Here is a 21202-nt window from a genome sequence, read left to right on the forward strand (position 1 = left end):
TGGAAAAGTTGGAAAAAGAGGTATTACTCAGGCAGACAAACCCTCCTTCCAGTCAAAAATGAGATGCACAGGAAATGAACAGTATGAAGTGTCTCTGGGACAGAAGGTTTCAGGGAGGCTCTTCTGGGGAAAGGAAAATTGCATTCTCTGAGCTGGGTGAGGATGACAAATTCAATGTAGTTTTTCTCAGCAGCGTCTTTATTACTCCATATGTTGGAGTACACAATAGGCTGGCTCAGGCGACAAGAGGCTAGTCACATGCAACTAATCATTCTTATTTGTTTAGCTAGTGTGCCTAAGCATTTCCCCACAGCCTCTGCAGAGATGCCCAGGGTGGGAGGCATTGGCACCAAGATCATTATGGAATTATGAGACCCATCGAACCATCATTAGAACCACTGTGGGGAAATAAATCTTCCCTAGCTGAAACTGGGTTGCATAGCCATAGGAACACTGCTTCATTCTCATAATGTCTATTCCTCAGGAACTGGCAGAGGTAAGAGTTGGAGAATGGAGTGGAGCTGAGGGGTTTTTCTCCAGGGCAGGGATCTAGAGCCTTTGGCCTTGTCCACACCTGACTCAGGGGATCAGTGACAATAATAACAACCTAACATTAAATAGAACTTTACAGTTTGTAACACTTCCTTACACTCGTCATACCATTTAATTCTCACAGAAATCCTGTGGGATGCAAGGTTTATTGCCCCTCATTAACCAAAATAGAAACTGAAGTTCAAATACTCCTAGAGATGCATGACAGTGCTGGTCCCATGGTAGCCCCAAAGTGGAACATGTAGAACAAAGTGCTCCTATGGGTCCAAGTAGACCTTTTGCTCCAAATCTAATATTTTCATATTACAAATAGGTCAGACTCTACCTATTAGAGTGTGTCCATTAGTTAACAATTTATTGAGTTCTTATGCCAGGTGCTGTGCTAAGAGCTGGGGATGTAAAGATGAGTGAGTGACTTTAGTCTTCCAGTAGATTAAAGTTAGCCTCAAATTCTTTGCACTCCTATCATTAAGAGGTGGGGCATATTCCCCCTCCCTTTGAATCGAGGCTGGCCTGTGATTTTTTTGACCAATCAAGTACAGAATAAGTTGGGCTATCTTTGAGAATTTTCATTTGGTCTTTTAGATCATTGAGCCACTCTTTAATAGTCCAACCACCCAGAGGGAGAGACAGCATAGAAAGGAAGAGAGGCCCAGGTCAACCCAGACTTTTAGCCATCTTGCCAAGGTACCAGACATGAATGAAGCCTTTTTTTTATCATTTTATTTTATTTTTTGTTTAAATTTCTTCATTGATTAAGGTATCACATATTTGTCCTCATCCCCCATTCCCATCCCAAACCCCTCCCCACGCATGCCCCCACCCCCCTATTGTCCTTGACCACTGGTTAGGCTCATATGGATGCACACAAGTCCTTTGGTTGATCTCTCCCCTTTATCTCAACCCTCCCCTACCCTTCCTCTGAGGTCCAACAGTCTTATCCATGCCTCCTTGTCTCTGGGTCTATTCTTGTTCATCAGTCTATGTTGTTCATCATTTCCCCTAGATGAGTGAGATCATGTGCTACTAGAAATACACTTATAAGAACCGAAAATGAGACAAGCAATGATGGTTATGCTGAAAGGCAAATGAATCAGTCTGTAGTGAGTTTCTTTCTGGGCCAACAGTTCTTTTGAGTCCCAATTTCAATGTCAAACAGTTCCTTATGTGTACATGTCAGCAATGATATTTCAGTTCTGGATGGTGGACAAATGGTGGTAATGCAGGTCCGACCCTCTCTAGTTTGGTCCTGGGCAACCTGCAGTGACGCACAGCTGCTGACTGCTAGTATGGCAAGGCGACGTCAGCATCTTCCATCACTGGACTGCTTCTCTTCTGTCTTCATGGCTGGAGTAGTCCTGTCAATACCTCTCTGTTGCAGGAATCCACATGGTCTCGGAGTTGTTTTCTGAAAATATACAAACATATTCTCGACCAAAAGTTAATAAAGGAATATTTTCTGTAAATTTGACTTGGGATCCTTTTTCATTTTTTGCCCAAATGATTTTCCTCTGGCTTGTTTTGACACCATGTGTGTTTTTCATGGGTGTCTTGCTGTTAGCATTATAATTAATTTTCTAAAGTAAAAATTTTCTAGATGTAATTTACTTACAGGATATTTTTCCTTACATGATATTCTTCTACTATCCCCCCTTTTTTGATTTAAATATTAGGAGGCTTTTGAAAATTTTATAATGTAGTCTTGATAGCTTTTAAATTTTAATTTTTTGCACTATAATATGACTGCTTTAGTTTCATTACATGTTATTCAATTTTACCATGAGATGAACTACCAATAAAAATTTTAGTTAACACTTTAGGAACAGCTTTTTGTCTAATACAATTAACTTTTCTAGAATATTCGCTTGTTTCAATTATCCAATTTAAATTAGCCTGAAAACTTGACTACTATTTTACTGTCAAATTTAATACTCTAACAACAATCTTATTTTGCCCTGTAAATATTAGTGGAAAGGATTATTTGCCTTCTTGAGTAGGCCCTGAGCATTCCTGGTGGTAGGCTGGATTTAGATATCAAAAACCCACTTCCCCACACCATCGGTACAAGACAACTCAAACAAGTCTTGTTGCAGTGAGAGGGCAGCTGCTGTCGGCCAAGTCTCTGTCTGTTACCCGGGTCCCGATTTGAGCTGGGCATGGGACGTTAAGCAGACATGGGGGCAGGAGACCTCCCTTAGAAGGAGTGAGGGTTCAGGCCCCTGCAAAGTTGGGGGGTGAGGGTCTGTGCCCCACCTCTGTTGACCCCCAAGTTCTCTCCTGATGGCCCCTCTGCGACTGTGCCTGTCTTAGGTTGTTCCTTCCCTGAGGAATCTTACCCGTCTCTGCCTAACCAGCCATCCTCCGGGGCCAAGCAGGGTGATATGAGGTTCAGTTCTGTCTCCTTGGTAGCCTATGTCCCCATGACCTCCACGCCCAGCACCTGCCTTGGGATCCCCTCGCCTGCTGGCGGGGCACTAGCACTGATCACATATCTTGGGGAACCCGGGTTTCTTCTCCAGGGAGGGCCCAGCTTGCGCCACTGGGCGAGAGACAGATCCATGGTACCAGTCATCACGAGGCTTCAACCTCGACATGAACAAAAAGCTCAGGCAACAGCTGTGGGCAATTGGATTGTGAGAAGAGGATTCCTCTTGGCCAAAAGGGCAAGAGGGACCAATATAGAATGCTCAGGTGCCTTCCCAGGGGGCCCTCTACACAATAGAAGGGATTAAATCCTTTCATGTCCTTTTTAAATTGCTGCCAGACATTCAAAAAATTAGTTTGTAAGTTTGCTTGGGATAATTGTATATTATGCTGTTGTAATTCTAAAATATCAAGAGATGTGTTACCTTTGTCTCCAAGCACCAAAAAGATGATTTTTTATTGATCCCCAAGGGTGCGAGGTACTATTATAGGTAATGGGGGTAACACAAATCTGGGGAAAATTACAATGACATTGTAGAATAATATCATGTAAGGATATTCTTTGCTCTAGGCCATGGCAATGAATAAAGCCTTTTTGAACTGTCCAGACCAGACCAGCCTCCAGCTTAGTTCCACTAAAAGGTCCCAGTCAATATCACATAGAGCAGAAGGGTCATTCAGCCAAACCCTTCCTGAATACCTGCCACACAATGAGATGTAACAAAATAGTTGTTTTGTGTGTGTGTGTGTGTGTGTGTGTGTGTGTGTGTGTGTGTCTATATATATATAAGCCTAATATGCAAATTGTCCCCTCAGGAGTTCAACCAGGAGATCGGGAGTTCAATCGCTAGCTATGACATGCGCTGACCACCAGGGCGGCGGCGTGGAACATGGCGGGCGTCGGCAATGCAGTGCTGGCAGCAGGTGGCAGTGGAAGTGCTGCCAGCCCTGATGGGCCCCAACAAGAGTGGGATAGTGGAGCAGGTGAGAGGGCAGTGCCAGGACAAGGAAGGGTGCCAGGCGGGGCTGCGGGGCTGTAAGGCTGGGGACATGAGCTGGGGCTGCCGGGGTGATGGGGATGGACACGCCCTGAAGCCCTCCTGCGGTCCCTTCCAGGCAGGCCAATCTCCTGCAGTCCCTTCCCGGCCAGCTGGCCCCAATTGTACCTCTGCAGCCTAAAGAAGCCAGGGTCATCAACAGAATATATCTGAAGACCAACTATTGGCACAACATACCTCTGTGGCCGAAAGAAAGCAGCAGCGTCGACAGACTATGTCTGAAAAACTGTTATTGACAAGTACTACCAATACTGGTAGGAACTGCCTTCACAGCAAAAATGAAGTAAATGAGGATGCAATTATCGAACATAGTTGTGGTGAAATGACTGTTACATGTCAATTTTGCCTATCACTAAATTTCTCCGATAAAAAACCATATGATGAAAAATTTACTCAATGTTGCAGCAAAGGTAAAGTTTGTCCAAATGATATAAATTTTCCAGAATACCTGGCATATTTTTAAAAATTAATGATAAATGAAGATTCTGACAGTAAAAATTTTATGGAAAATATTTGTTGTTATACCATGTTGTTATTGTTTATTTATTGATCAATTTATATATTATTCTCATGTACATTTTACTAATTTTCTTTCATGTCTGACACTTCTATTATAGAGAAAAGGCGAATAGCGATATTAAAATATTTCTTCTAATTAATTTCCTCTCAATGTGCACGAATTCATGCACTGGGCCACTAAAATATATATATATATATATATATATATATATATATATATATATATATATATATTTTTAACATATATATATATATATTTACATAATACAATATATAATATATATAATATATCCTATATAATAAAAGGCTAATATGCAAATTGACCAAATGGTGGAACAACCAGTTGTTATGATGCACACTCATCACCAGGGGGCAGAAGCTCAATGCAGGAGCTTCCCCTGCTGGTCAGTGCACTCCCACAGGGGGAGTGCCACTCAGCCAAAAGCCCTGAGCTGGGCTCACAAATGGCAAGCACAGCAGCAGTGGCGGGAGCCTCTTCCCCCTCCATAGCAGAGCTAAGGATGTCTGACTGTTGGCTTAGGCCCACTCCTCCGAGGACATCCCCTGAGGGTTCTTGGACTGTGAGAAGGCACAGGCTGGGCTGAGGTACCCCAGCCATATGCACATTGAGGGCAACCAGGCTGGCAGGGGAGGGCTGTTAGGGGTGACCAGGCAGGCAGGCAGAGGTGGTTAGGGGGAATCAGGCAGGCAGGCAGGAGAGCAGTTAGGGGCATTAGGCAGGCAGGCAAGGTGAGTGGTTAGGAGCCAGTGGTCCTGGATTGCGAGAGGGATGTCTGACTGCTGATTTAGGCCCGATCCCACCCCTGGGGGGTCCCGGATTGGAGAGGGTGCTGGCCAGGCTGAGAGACACCGCCCCCCCCCCCCCCCCCGCATGCACAAATTTTGTGCACCGGGCCTCTAGTATTATATATATTATATAATGTCTAAATATATATATATATATATATATTTCAGAGAGGGAGGGAGAGATAGAAACATCAATGATGAGAGAGAATCATCAATCAGCTGCCTCCTGCATGCCCCCACTGGGGATCAAGCCTGCAAGCCAGGCATGAGCCCTGACCTCCAATAAGTCGACATTCAGGATTGGCAAACTTTTTCTATAAAGGATCAGGTGGTAAATGTTGTAGGTTTTGTGGGCCATGTCACATATTATTCATGTTTGTTTGTTTGTTAACAATCCCATAAAAATGTTTTTAAAAATTCTTAGTTTTTCAGTTATAGAAAAACAGGCTGTGGGCTGGATCTGCACATGGCCCAAATTTTGCCAAGCTCTGTTTTAAGCCACTAAGATTTGGGTAGTTTGTTACCTATAGCTAACCAGAATAGTCTCTTCCTTCAAGAAACAAATGGACTACATGTAAGACAGACATAAAAATAATAATAATAATTAATAATTAATAATTAATCAAATTGCAACACATACCCCAGGTGCCTGGCACTTAACATCACTGAGGGCTTCAAGAAAGGATTCCTCAAAAAGGAAACATTTGGCCCTGACCAAGTAGCTCAATTGGTTAGTGTCGTCCCAATGTGCCAAGGTTTCAGGTTTAATCCCCAGTCAGGGCACATACAAGAAGCAATAAATGAATGCATAAATAAATGGAACAATAAATAGATGATTCTGTCTCACTCTCCCTCTCTTCGTATCTCTCTCTAAAATCAATTTTTTTAAAAAGAAAATATTTAGGTTGAGACTAGAATTTGCTGGTGAAAAGAAGCAGGAAAGAGTATTATGGCCCAGCCATTTAGACTCAATGGGGCACTTTCTAAAGGACAATACTAATTCCATAGCTCTCTGTTGGATTGGCCAAGGTCCTACATCACATTTTGACTTCTTCCTCTGCTTAATATTCTGCTTCTGTCTTCTTCGTTTTATAGGTGTTATTCCCTAATAAACATCTTAAACCCTAAACTCTGTCTCAGTCCCAGCCTCTGGGAAACCCAACCCATGACACTTGCTAAAACAAAGGAGAATTTATTGACTCGTGTAATCGGATAGTCCATTGATAGAGTTCTGAGTTTCAAGCACAGGTAGATTTAGAGCTCTAACTAGGGTGACCAAAATGGGACACAGGACTTTCAGTGCTAAAATCAGGAAATTCACAGGCAAATTGGGATGATTAGTCATTCTTGCTACAATGTATAACCAGGTCTTGATATTGATTCATTCATTTCTTGGCTCTGCTGTCAGCTGAGTTGGAGAAGACAATATCAGGTTCTACATATAGCAAAATAGGTCAGCAGTTTAAGACTATATTCTCTCAAGTTAGAGTCCTGCAAGAAAGGAACTAGTTTGCTCCCTTCATGGCTCCAAGGAATTGGGTTGAGTCTTACTGGCTTTCATTGGCCTGCTTAAGTCATGTGACCTTTTTTTTTTTTTTTAGTTTAGTTTTAATTCACATACTATAAAATTCATCTTTTTTACAAATGCAAATCAGCCCTAACCAGTTTGGTTCAGTGGATAGAGCATCGGCCTTCGGACTGAAAGGTCCCAGGTTCGATTCTGGTCAAGGGGGCATGTACCTTGGTTGCGGGCACATCCCCAGTAGGGGGCATGCAGGAGGCAGCTGATAGATGTTTCTCTCTCATCGATGTTTCTAACTCTCTCTCCCTCTCCCTTCCTCTCTGTAAAAAATTAATAAAATATTTTTAAAAAATGCAAATCAATAGTTTTAGTATATTCACAATGCTTTACAATGATCACCACTAACTAATTCCAAAACATTTTCATCACTTCAAAGAGAAACTCCATACCCATTAGCAGTTAATCCCCATTCTCCCTACTTCTAATTCCTAGCAATCACTAATGTACTTTCTTTTCTCTAGATTTGCTTATCTGGATATTTCATATAAATGGAATCATATAACATATGGCCTTTTGTGTTTGTCTTACTTCACTTAGCATAATGTTTTCAGTTGGAGCATGAATCAGTACTTCCTTTTTATGGTGACTAATATTCTTATTGTATGTATATACCAACACTTTGTTTATCCACTCATCAGATGATGGACATTTGGGTTGTTTCTGTTTTTTAAAATAATTTTATAAAAGTTTATTTGAGCCAAACTGATGACATATGCTGAGGAACAAGATCTCACATACTACCCTGTTTCCATTTTTTTTATTGTCATAAATAATGCTTCTATGAACATTCATGTTCACACTTTTATTTGAACACTTGTTTTCAATTCCTTGACTATATATCTAGCAGTGGAATTGTTGGGTCATATGGTAACTCTATATATGTCCCCATTTTTTAATTAATCAATATGGCCTGGAGGATGGAATGGTCTGATTGATTTAAACCTAAGTCATATTTTCTACTTCTGATGCTGAGGGTGGAGTCAGTTTCATTAGAACCTCATGGAATGAGGAGAGAATGATGGTTCACCAGAAGAAAATGGAACATGGTTATCAGATGGAGGGTGAATGGATTCTAGGCAGCAAATCCACAGATGACCATTGCAAGTAGCTACATTTATTGAATGCTTACTAAGAGCCAACACTGTGCTAAGTATATGCATTATTTCATTTAATCCTTACAGCAACCTCATGAGGATTCTATATTATTCCTATTTTACAGATGAGGAAACTGAGCCTCAGGAAAGTTGAGTAAGTTGCCCACATTTGTATACCTAGGAGGTGAGAATTTAAATCCACGTCTGATTACAAAGCAAAGTGTCGGAGAAAAAACAGATTTAGAGTTATGTTAAAATATGTCTGGTAGAGGTTCTTTTATTTCATTTGCCCAATATTTTATAATCATTGGAGAAGAATCTGTGTAGCCAAAATTTTTCTTTCACATGAAAGACAGGGAAGAACAGGTTTTTATAATGAAAACTAGAGGCCCAGTGCACGAAATTCGTGCACAAAGGGGGGTTGTCCCTCAGCCCAGCCTGTACCCTCTCCAATCTGGGACCCCTCGAGGGATGTCCGACTGCCCTCTCACAATCCAGGACTGCTGGCTCCCAACTGCTTGCCTGCCTGCCTTCCTGATTGCCCCTAACCGCTTCTTCCTGCCAGCCTGATCACCCCCTAACCACTCTGCTGCCAGCCTGTTTGCCCCCAACTTCCCTCCTCTGCCGGCCTGGTTACCCCTAACTGCCCTCTCCTGCAGGGTTGATCACCTCCAACTGCCCTCCCTTGCAGGCCTGGTCCTTCTCAACTGCCCTCCCTTGCAGGCCGGGTGCCTCCCAACTTCCCTCTCCTGCTGGCCATCTTGTGGTGGCCATCTTGTGTCCACATGGGGGCAGGATCTTTGACCACATGGGGGCAGCTATATTGTGTGTTGCAGTGATGATCAATCTGCATATTACTCTTTTATTAGATAGGATAGAGGCCTGGTACAGGGGTGGGGGGCAGCTGGTTTGCCCTGAAGGGCATCCTGGATCAGGTGGGGGTTCCCTTGGGGTGTGGGGCGGCCTGAGCTAGGGGCCTGTGGTGGTTTGCAGGCGGGCCACGTCCCCTGGCAACGCAAGCGGAGGCCCTGGTATCTGGAATTTATTTTCCTTCTACAATTGAAACTTTGTAGCCTGGAGCGGAGCCAAGCCTGGGGCTCCCTCTGAGGCTGGTAGCCATTTGTGTTGGGGTTATAATTGAAACTTTGTTGCCTTAAGTGGGTGGGCCTGGCCAGGGTGTGCAGAAAGCTTTGCTTCCCCTGTTGCCGGCGGCAACCCTGGCCTGCTCTCTCAAGCTCCATTCTGCCGCCATTTGTTTGAATTTGTTTACCTTCTATAATTGAAACTTTGTAGCTTGAGTGGAGGCTTAGGCCTGGCAATGGCAGGCGGAAAGCTTGGCTTCCTCTGTTACCTAGGAAACCTTGTCTCTGTGGCTGTAGCCATCTTGGTTTGGGTTAATTTGCATACTCGCTCTGATGGGATGGCAGGCGTGGCTTGTGGGTGTGGCTTGTGGGTGTGTCGGAGGTATGGTCAATTTGCATATTTGTCTATTATTAGATAGGATTATCATAGTTGGCATTTTTTTCCTTTCGATTTCCAAGTAAGCTTCCAATTTTGTCAGGTACTGCATTACTGGCATTGAAATGAAGCAGCTATATTTCTCAGAAAGTCCCCAGGCTTCTTGCAACCAACCATCTTTTCTAATAGGTCTAAGCAGAATCTCAGCTAAATTCTTGTCATGAGGTTAGGAAATGCAGAACTCCACATCATCTTCTTACACTCCTTCAGCTATGATTTACAAGAGTTCTTATCACAGGCTCCTTTGTGGTCCTCATGATGTAAGCCTGGGACCAGGGATTTCTGACTACCTATTCTCTACTCTGGTAAACCAGAGTTTGGATGGTGGGAGATGGGTGGGACAGAAAATGTGAGGCAGCCAAAAAGTTGAAAGAGTATAAGGAGTTGAATTTTGTTGCCCCCACCTCCCACCAATTCTAAAAGGCCAGCCTTTGGAATATCACAACAGGTACAACTTCATATTAAGCTGCATACTGTATTAGGCTTCATACTAAGTTGCAGACTTACAGCACCACACTGACTCCTCTGAGAGAAACTTTCCCACTACCCCACCTCCCCAATACACACACATTCCCACTAAAGAAGCTAAGCCCTCAAAAGATTTATTGCCTGTTCCACAGACAAATTAGTGAATATCCCTGCAGTTGATTCCAAAGACAGGATGCTCATTTGCATGAGGACTTGTGTCATTTGCATTATATTTGCAAGTCATTTGCATATCATGTCTGCCCTGTCTAAACGTACATAAATCCTTTGTACTTTCATTGTTTTTATTTTCTAAAAAGGACTATGCCTCCATATCCTGCCCAGACTGTCTAGTAAAATTACTAGTTGGGCATTCTGGGCTTGATTGTGAAGAGCCTCACATGCCATGCTGAGATCTCAAACTAGAGAATCCCCAAGGATATCAGAATTCAGTTTGAGACATTTCATTCATTCATTTATTGCAGAAATCTTTTTTGAACACCTACAGTGTTCCATGCACTGTTCTAGGTGCTGAGGATATAACCGTGAACAATGAGATAAAAATAATTACAGCATTAAAAGTTAAATGCTGTCGCCTAACTGGTTTGGCTCAGTGGATAGAGCATCAGCCTGCAGACTGAAAGGTCCCAGGTTTGATTCCAGTCAAGGGCATGTACCTTGGTTGTGGGCACATCCCCAGTAGGAGGTGTGCAAGAGGCAGCTGATCAATGTTTCTCTCTCATCGATGTTCCTAACTCTCTATCCCTCTCCCTTCCTCTCTGTAAAAAAGCAATAAAATATATATATTTTTTAAAAGTTAAATGCTGTCATTTCATCTCACCTGGGGACCCAAGAAATAAGCAGAGGCAAATCCCAGGTTTCTGTGGCCACCAAGGAAAATGCTCTCACTGAGGGTCTAAGGAGCTGTCATCTATGGAATATGGTAACTAGTGGCCTGAAAAATTAACTGGGCTGCTCCATGTAAAAGACAAAAGAGAAATTCTCTCCAAGGTGACATGTGTCACACTAATTTGGCAGGAGGCTGGGTGCTAATTTGCATATGTCAACATTCTCTTCCCTTTTCTCTCCCTCAGTCATGGCTTATTTTAAGCTGCTTTCTAGGGAGGAGCTTCAGAGAAGCCTTGCAGGGATGAGAAGGTTTTCTAAGGAAAAAAGTCCAGGAAAGGAGATGGAGATGGCTTCAACATTGTAACTCTAACTTCCCTTCCTCTCTGTCCCTGCAGGCTCAGTGAAAGGGAAAATATATATATAAACCAAGGCTATCAAAGGTTGTGCCCAGTCCAAGTCCAAGAACATATCCAAGTAAGGATAGTGAAGTTTGGGGGAGGAGAAGTGTCACAAAGCTAGTGAGGAGCCACACCAAAGCCCCACCACCAGTCAGTCTGACTCAAATGCTGATCTTTTTCTACTATAATGAGCCGAATAATGTTTTCTGTGTGTCAAAGATTAATTGACCCTGTAGCCAGTATAGACACTGAACTGTAGAGCACTAGCTTGCAGGAGAAAGCTCAATTTCCCTAGTTCCCAGGACACCTAGTGACATACAGAGCAACTGAGACTGCCATCCGTCAACAATAACAAAACAACAACAAAGCCACCCCTTCTTGACATCTTACTAAGTGCCAAGCACTATTTTAAGTGCTTTATAGGTGTTATCTAATATTTATCTTCACAATAACCCTATGAGGCAGCCAACAATTACCTTGTCAAGCACCCATGGAACACCTAAAAAATGGGTCACATACAAGACCAGAGAGCAGATCTCATCAGATATGTTAAAAAAAAAAAATCAATAGACTACTTTCTATAAACAAAATGGAACTTAACAACAGAAAGATAACAAGGCCCCTATACATTTGGAAACACCTTTAGACTCATGGGTCGAAAAAGAGAAATAAAAATGGAAATATCTAGAAATGAAAATTAGTGCCCTGGCTGGCTAAGTGGTTAGAGCATCAGCCCTCATACCAGAGGGTTGTGGATTCAATTCCCAGTCAATAGCACATACCTGGGTTGCAGATTCGATCTCCTCTTTCTCTCTCCTCCTCTCCCCGCTCTTCCACTCTCTAAAAATCAATGGAAAAAATATCATCAGGTAAGGATTAACAAATAATAAAATAAAAAGGAAAAGAAAGAAAGTTAATGTGGATAGCAAGTAAAATGGTACTTAAAGGGCAAAAGCTGAAAAAAAGTAGAAGGAGGAACTCATAAGACAAAAGCAAAAGTAATGAATTAGAAATAGAGATACTGTAGAAGATTAAAAAAAAACAACACACACACAACTTTTTAATAAGCTCCAGCAACAAAAAGAGAGGGCATGGAGCTAGCTGGTTTGGCTCAGTGGCTAGATCATCAGCCTGCAGACTGAAGTGTCCAGGGTTCGATTCCGGTCAAGGGCACATGCCTGGGTTGTGCACTCGATCCCCAGTGGGGGGTGTGCAGGAGGCAGCTGATCAGTGATTCTCTCTCATCATTGATGTTTCTATCTCCTCTCCCTCTCTCTTCCTCTCTGAAATAAAATTTCTTTTAAAAAAAGAGAGAAGGCATAGATGGAACAAGAGGGTATTATGCTGAGTAAAATAAGTCAGACAGAGAAAGACAAATATCATAGATTTCACTTATAGATTGAATCTAAAGAACAAAACAAATGAGCAAACAAAACAGAAACAGGCTTATACAGAGAACAAACTGATGACTACCTAATGGGAGGGAGTTGGGGGGCTGGGTGAAAAAGGTGAAGGGGTTAAGAAGTACAGGTTGGTAGTCACAAAATAGCCACAGGATGTAAAGTACAGAATAGAGAATACATTCAATAATATTGTAATAACTGTGTATGGTGCCAGATGGGTACTTGAATTATCAGGGGATTACTTCATAAATTATATAATTGCCTAACTACTATGCTATACACCTGTAACTAACCTATATATATAAAGAGGTAATATTCAAATTGTCCGGGAAGCCATAGCGTCACGACTGTTGCACGTGCAAGCCACGGATGACACAGGCCCACAGAGAACAGGGCCTGCCAGCCGCCATGAGCCCACAGAGACAGGGCCTGCCAGCCGGGGCGCGCCAGCAGTCCTGCCTCTGTGTGTGAGCTGCAGAGGAAACACCTTTTCTGACCGCTCATTGGCTAAGCTCCCCATACGCCACTTGCAGTGTTCTTGGTAACTTGGGTAATAAGAATCCAAGAAGGTGATCTAGGGTTTTTCCACCTCATTCCTGGAGAAAAAACAAAGGTCCGCTGCAGGAGGGGCTAAGAAATGTCATATCCTGCCCTAGCCATTTTGCTTCAGTGGATAGAGCCTTGGCCTGCCGACTGTAGGGTCTGGGTTCTATTCTGGTCAAGGGCATGTACCTAGGTTGCAGGCTCCTCCCTGGCCGGGGCCCAGGTCAGGGTTCATGCAGGAGGCAACCAATAGAAGTGTCCCTCTCACATTGATGTTTCTATCTTTCCCTCTCTCTTCTATACTCTCTAAAAATCAATGGAAAAATATCCTCAGGTGAGGATAAAAAAAAAAAAGAAAGAAAGAAATGTCACATCCTATGAAAGAGACATCTTGAAAATGCCTAAAGAAAGTTGTCATTTTTTTGTGGTGAAGGGACTGGAGTTTATGTTGATGAAAACACCTTGGCAGCTGCGGCGGCTGGCAGTGGTAGCAGCAGTGGGGTGATGGGGGTGACATCTTCCCCTGATCAGCCTCATCACCTTCTGCAGAGGGAGGCCAAACTGCGGCTTAGGCCCACTCCCCACAGGAAGCAGGCCTACGCCGTCAGTAGGATATCCCCTGAGGGCTCCTGGATTGGAGAGGGTGCAGGTTGGGCTGAGGGACAACGCCCCGTGCATGAATTTCATGCACCAGGTCTCTAGTATAGAATAATATTGAATGTACATTGTAATTGAAAAATAAAATTTAAAAAAGAAAAAGCCCTGCCAGTGTTGCTCAGTGGTTGAGCATAGACCCATGTACCAGGAGGTCACTGGTTCGATTCCCAGTCAGGGCACATGCCCAGGTTGTGGGCTCAATCCCCAGCAGGGGGCATGCAGGAGGCAATGGATCATATTGATGTTTCTCTCTCATCAATGTTTCTATCTCTCTCTCTCCCTCTCTCTCTTTAAAAAAAAGAAAGAAAAAGAAAAGGAATAAATAAACAATATAAAAAATGTTTAGTCTTGGCCTGTGTGGCCAAGTTGGCTGGAGCACTGTCCCATACACTAAAAGGTGATGGGTTTGATTCCCCATCAGGCCACACACCCAGGTTGTGGGTTCAATCCCAAGTTGGGGCATGTACGGGAGGCAACTGAGTGACGTATCTCCCTCCTATCAATGTTTTTCTCTCTCCCTTTCTCTCTCTAAAAATCAATTTAAAAAATAAAAAGATCCCAGCCAGTGTGCTCAGTGGTTGAGCATCAACCCATTAACCAAGAGGACACCAGTTCAATTCCTGGTAAGGTCACACGTCTGGGTTGCAGGCTCAATCTCCAATTGGGGACGTGCAAGAGGCAGCAGACCAATGTTTCCCTCTCCCATCAATGTTTCTATCTCACTATCCCTCTCCCTAAAATAAATAAAAACATATTTTTAAAATAAAATAAAAAGATACTCATGCCCGGCTGGTGTGGCTCAGTGGTTGAGTGTCGGCCCATGAAACAGGAGGTCACAGTTTGATTCCTGGACAGGGAACATGCCCAGGTTCAATCTCCAGTAGAGGGCATGCAGGAGGCCACCAATCAATGATTCTCATCATTGATGCTTCTATCCCTCTCTCCTTCACCCTTCCTCTCTCTGACATCAATAAAAACATATTTTTCAAAAGATACTCATAATTAAAAAATTGTTTTACATATATTGATTTCATAGAGAAAGGTAGAGGGAGAGGTATAGAAATATCAATGATGAGAGAGAATCATTGAGCGGCTGCCTCTTGCACAGAATGAGCCTGCAACCTGGGCATATGACCTGACTGGGAATGAACCGTGACCTCTTGGTTCATATGTCATCACTCAACTACTGAGCCATACCAGCTGAGCTAAAAAAAAAAATTTAAGGGGACATATCTACAGGTAGAGTAGAAAATTTAGTCATGAGGAAATATTATAAAGAATTTTAGGTAGGAGACATGCAGGAGGCAGCCTATCGATGATGTTTCTCTCTCATCAATGTTTCTATCCCTTCCACTTCCTCTCTCTCTAAAGATCAATAAAAACATGTTTTTTAAAATAAGAATTAAAAAATAAATTTAGGTCAATAAATTTTAAATTTTTGAGGAAGTGAATAACTTCCCTTAAAATGGAAAAAAAAAATCCTATATTGAAAATATTTCTTTTCCACAAATGAGGAAACTGAGAAACAGAGAGGAACTTGTTCAGATTCCCATAACTAGTAAGAGATAGGGTCTGGATTTGAAGGCCCAGGCAGTGGACCTCTAATCCATCCTCCCCTCGCTCCGCGCCCGCCCCCCCACCACCACATTTACTGAGTATCTGCTAGGCACCAGTCATTGTGCTAGGCAGTGGTTGGCAAACTGCGGCTCGCGAGCCACATGTGGCTCTTTGGCCCCTTGAGTTTTTAGCAAAGGCCAGCTTAGGAGTACCCTAATTAAGTTAATAACAATGTACCTACCTATACAGTTTAAGTTTAAAAAATTTGGCTCTCGAAAGAAATTTCAGTTGTTGTACTGTTGATATTTGGCTCTGTTGACTAATGAGTTTGCCAACCACTGTGCTAGGGATTGTAGGAATAAAAGAGAAAGTTCTTGCTCTCAGGAAGCTCCCAGTCCAGAAGAAGATACTAGAACAAGTATTAGGGTAAGTCAAGTGAGGTACCTAAGGCACAAAATTTAAAGATGTATTCACTCTCACTTGCACAACTCTCCTTAAATTTTGCATGCTAGTCCTGGCCCTGCTAATAAGCATCATCACAGAATTCTGAGCTGTGGATGTGAGGAAAAGGGCATTCCAGGCAGGGGAACTAGTATGAGCAAAGGACAGAACAGGGAAGCAGCATGATCCCTGGTGGGAACTACAAGCAGTTTGGTATTTCTGAGGCATACAAATCAGTGCACAGTGGAGAATGACAGAAGAGAGGCTAGAGAGATGACTAAGATCCAGGTCATCACAGGTGCTTTATGTCATGCTAAAAAGTTTAGATTTCACACTAAGGGTTTAAGCAGAGGAGTGACACAGACATAGTTGTATTTTAGAATGATCCCTCTAACAGGCATGTGGATGGTGGTGGGGGTGGGATCAAGGCTAAAGACACAGAGATGAGTTAGGAAGCTGTCACAGCATCCAGGCAGGAGATGAAGAGAGCCGGCACTTAGGGCAACAGCAGTTGAAATGAAGAACAGGAAATGGATTTAAGAAATATTTGAGATGTAAAATTGGCAGGACTTAGCAGTTGATTGAATGTGGGAGAAGAAAGTGTGGAAGGCATCAACAATAGGGCCCCTTACCACCCCTTTTCTGTCATGAATAACTGGAGTACACAATGGTAACACCAACTTCTTTTTCTTTTTTTTTTTTTAGAGATCAATATACCACCTTTATTAATAGGATGAGAATGTAACTTATCCAAAATGGACACTTTTGAGAGTGAAAGGGACACTTGCATAATCAGATGCTAGTCCAACATGTATGAACTACAATACGTTAAAAATAAAATCAGATTAATTAAAAATGGGTGGTTAAGAGTTTATGGTACATAAAAGAACAATTGGTGAACCAGGAGTCTTAAAGCCAACAGTGGAATGAAGCTCAGAGGTGTGTTGTTCCAGGACAGTTTACATAGAAAATTTGTTACACCATTTTGGAAAACAGTTTAAGTTTCATTTATGGTTTCTTGAGGCATTAAAAAAAATAATCTAAGTTAAATTTTGCTTGCATTGCAGGATAAGCTAGATTAGGTTTTGCTTATGTACCTTAATTGGTTTTGTCTGCGTAAAGAATTTTCAGCTTTGATCTCCATTTTATTTATTTTAACAGACATATGGTCACATTATTTATTACTGAAGAAGAGAAGAAGCTATTGGGGAATGTGGCCTATCTGAACCTAGAATTAGGTAGATTGGCCCACCCATGAATGACAATGATGGAAATCTACAGGCTGCCTTGGGAGATCAGGCACCAGTCCCAAAATGACAGAGAGAATGCACAACACCACTGTTTGCCAGCAGGCCAGCTCCCAAGAGGAAGAGGAAAGAGTTGTCCTAATTTTAAGTCACCTCTTCTGCTCTAGAGAGGAATGAATGAGAGGCACAGCGACATCAGGGTAGCAAAGCTTTTTTCAACATGGGAGCAAACACAAAAGGTAACACCAACTTCTATCCATTTCTCAATTCATTTATACATCCAATAATTCAATCCATCTGTTTATAGTCATTAATTTATTCATTTTTATTCATACATTCATATGTCCACCCATCTATACATCTGCCCTTTGATCAAATTCTTATGAGTGTCAAAGTACCATGAAGAATGCATGTATATAAAAGGCATAGTACTTGGCCTTACTCATTTATTCATGAATTCACTAAACTTTTATTGATATCCTCCTGTGTGCCAGATAACATTCTAGATAAGTATTAGTACATTTAATATATACTACATATAATATGAAATACTAGTATATGCATTATAATAGCAGTGACAAACAGGAAAGGTCCTGTTTAAGGACCTCATGTTCTAGTGTGAGATACAGCTAGAACGCCAAGAAATAATATAATTCCAGATAGTAAAACTTTTTTAAAAAATATATTTTATTGATTTTTTACAGAGAGGAAGGGAGAGGGATAGAGAGTTAGAAACATTGATGAGAGAGAAACATCAATCAGCTGCCTCCTGCACACTCCCTACTGGGTATGTGCCTGCAACCAAGGTACATGCCCCTGACTGGAATCGAACCTGGGACCCTTGAGTCCGCAGGCCGACACTGTATCCACTGAGCCAAACCAGTTAGGGCATAAAACATTTTTTTAAATAAAAGAAACCAGAGCTCCTTGGAGAAATGCCTGATTCTAGGGCTACGGTGTGAAATATATAATACTAGTGGTCCATTACACAAAATTTGTGCACGACGGGTGGGAAGGTCCCTCAACCTGACCTGGACCCTCTCGCAATCTGGAAATGCTTGCCCCTAACCGCTCTCCTGCCTACTCACCTGCCTGCCTGCCTGCTTGCCCCTCTAACCGCTCACCTGCCTGCCTTGCTCAGTGTGTGTCATAGCGACCATTTGTTCGGTCATTCTGCTATAATGATTGCTTAGACTTTTATATATATAGATGAACCTAAAGCATCTTGCAGTTCCACAAAGAAAGCAAGGGTTCAAACAAAAACCCAATGATGGAGGTACGTCAAAGGGACATAAGAGCCAACTGAAAGATCTCTCAGTAATCAAAATTGGAACAATTTGAGCAACAAAATAAAAAGATATCTGAGCCTGGAGCTCAGAGGAGAGGTCCAAATTAGAGATATAAATTAGGAGTCTTCAGTATAGAAAGTACTTAAAGCTTGATGCTACATAATGAACAACATAAACTGATGAATAAAAACAGATCCAGAGACAGAGAAGCATCTATCAGACCATCAAACCTTAGAGGGAAGGTAGGGGAGGGTGGGGGTAAGGGGGAGAGATCAACCAAAGGACTTGTATGCATGCATATAAGCCTAACCAATAGACACAGATACCAGGGGGGTGAGGGCATGAGTGGGAGGGGTGGGGGGCAATGGGAGGATAAGAACACATATGAAATACCTTAATCAATAAAGAAAAAATGAAAATTAATTAATTAATTAAGAGAGTTGGGACGTAGAAAAAAAAGCTTGATGCTACAGAAGATCACTAGAAATGAGTGTGGACAAAAGACAGATTCTTGGGGCATTGAACAGGTAGAGGGCATAAAGATAGGGGAAGGAGCTACTGGGAAAGCAAGAAGAAAACCATAAGAATGTTAGTGCCCAGGAAACCAAGCAAAGAAAGTGTTTCCAAAGGAAGGGTGTGATCAACTAACTGGATTAAATGCTGCTGAGACACAGAATAATTGACAACTTAAAACTGACAAATTAATTTGGCAAGTGCCTTCAAGTTGCTTCTTATCAAAGGGAGAGGAGCTAAGAAAAGTAAGGAAGAAAAGGAACCACCTCTGTTGCTCTGGGAAAATGCCAGGATATAATCCTTAACCAGGCTGTCTGGTGGGGATGGAGGGTGAGGGGGGGTTAAAGAGAAAGATGAAACCCTCCAGACTGTCAATATTGAATACTTATGTCTGATACCACCAAGCCAACTGGGACAAAATTACTAACTCTTCAGGCTAGAAAGATCATCACTAAACACAAAAATCTCTTTGTCTTCAGGGAACTACACCTAAACTTGCAAAGAGAAGGGCTTGCTGGCTGAAGGGACCATCCCAGTATTCTATTTCTTCATTCAAGTATTTATGGAGCCCCTACTAGGTGCCAAGTAGTCTATGGAAATAGCAGAGAACAAAACAGACAAAAGTCCCTGTCCTCAGGAGCTAATAATCTCCTCTGTCCCTGCCCTTTCCTCTGGACTCACCCTCCTTCTTCCATGCCCAGAATCCATGAGGCTACAGGGCAGAACCAGGCAGATCTACCCATCACCCCCTGAACCTGGTAGGACAAATCAAACTCTCCATTTCAGAACAAAGTATAGAGATCAGCTCCCGTGGCAGGGGATAAATTTTCCCCTGGGGCAAACCCAGGTTGGGAGCAGAGGCCCCACACCTGGAGTGCCATTAGTTTGGATGTCACTGCAATTATCACATTGGCTCTAGACAAAGCTGAGTCACAATTAAGGACAGAATTTTAAATCATGATTTTCCAGAGTCTCATTAGGTAATTGATACTGATCACATTGCTTAATGAGGGCCCATTAAAATGCTTGCTATTTATATTACAATGAGCAGAGAAAAGGCTCAACTAATTGACTGATGATATGAAGGATGGGTGAATGGGTGGGAAGAGGCAGGGAAACCTGGTGAAGTTTTCCTGCCTGTGGCTTTTAGCTTCCTATTGGTGATGATTGTTTGGGTTCAGAAGAGACTGTGCCCTGGTCTTCACAAAGCCCAGAGCTGCTCTTCTCAGGGACTGCGATAAGAATTGTCATTTAGCCTAACCGGTTTGGCTCGGTGGATAGAGTGTCAGCCTGTGGACTGAAGGGTCCCAGGTTTGATTCCGGTCAAGGGCATGTACCTTGGTTGCGGGCACATCCCCATTAGGAGGTGTGCAGGAGGTAGCTGATCGATGTTTCTCTCCCATTGATGTTTCTAACTCTCTATCCCTCTCCCTTCCTCTTTGTAAAAAATTCAATGAAATATATTTTTAAAAAAATAAATGCCCTATAAGACACTGAAAAAAAAAAAAAAGAATTGTCATTTAATAGGATTTCCTACAGCAAGTTAAATTATTTGCTAAATGAACAATTTCAATCATCCTTTCCCATTTAGTAGGAGGGAGTTAAGTTCACTTCTCCAGCCTATATCCCCAGCTGCCATATTCCTACTCTCTCACCAGTTCTTAGCAAGAAAGATGGTCTAGGTGAGGTACAGAAAGTATGATTGTAGTAACACACTTTGGACCTAACTGAGTTCGCCAGATCATTAAGCTATAAAAAAGTGTCACCCCATTCCTCACCCCATTGCACACCTCAGAGCACCTTTGGAGACCCATGCACACCCTCCATATGCCAGAGGCCCCAAGGCAGGCCAACTTCGCTGCTATTCACCAAGAAGGGGCTATAACACTTCTTATTGCAGAAAGGGGTGTGTGGATGAGATTCATTTATTTCCACTTTTGAGACATAGGGCTTTTCAACAGGGAGCTTTCATTAAATCCCACAAATCAAGGCATATACGGCATTCAATAATCTCCAGGTATTTGGAAGAAATCCTAGGGGAAAGGAAGGAGTGATCTTGAGAAGAAAGAAGCTATACCATTTACTGACATATGGATTGAAATTGGTTAATGGAAAAAGTATCTGGTAAGGAAGAATTTAGTATTTCCAAGATTCGGCTTCTTGATTGGCCTGGGACCTCCCTGCATCTAGATTCATTCCCACTTGCTCCATATGTAAGACTATGCCTCTTCTTTTATTCTCCTTTCTTTCTTTCTCCTCCTCCTTTTGCTACCCCTCTCCCTTTCT

General features: G+C 42.4%; 1 protein-coding gene across 1 annotated transcript in view; it reads right to left on the reverse strand.

Moving 5' to 3' along the window:
• Window positions 1-1408: 1408 nt before the first annotated feature.
• The window catches only part of LOC307099390 (uncharacterized protein), a 37840-nt gene continuing 18046 nt past the window's right edge, over window positions 1409-21202 (reverse strand). Inside the window, exons 4-5 of the mRNA XM_079770877.1 lie at window positions 12049-12106; window positions 1409-1960 (exon numbers count right to left, since the gene is read on the reverse strand). Of these exons, the coding sequence (XP_079627003.1) occupies window positions 1894-1960; window positions 12049-12106 (125 nt within the window). The 3' untranslated portion in view covers window positions 1409-1893. The remainder of the gene's footprint in view (window positions 1961-12048; window positions 12107-21202) is intronic.

Source organism: Cnephaeus nilssonii (genome assembly GCF_951640355.1).
Source record: "Cnephaeus nilssonii genome assembly, chromosome: 5".
Taxonomy (NCBI): Eukaryota; Metazoa; Chordata; class Mammalia; order Chiroptera; family Vespertilionidae; genus Cnephaeus; species Cnephaeus nilssonii.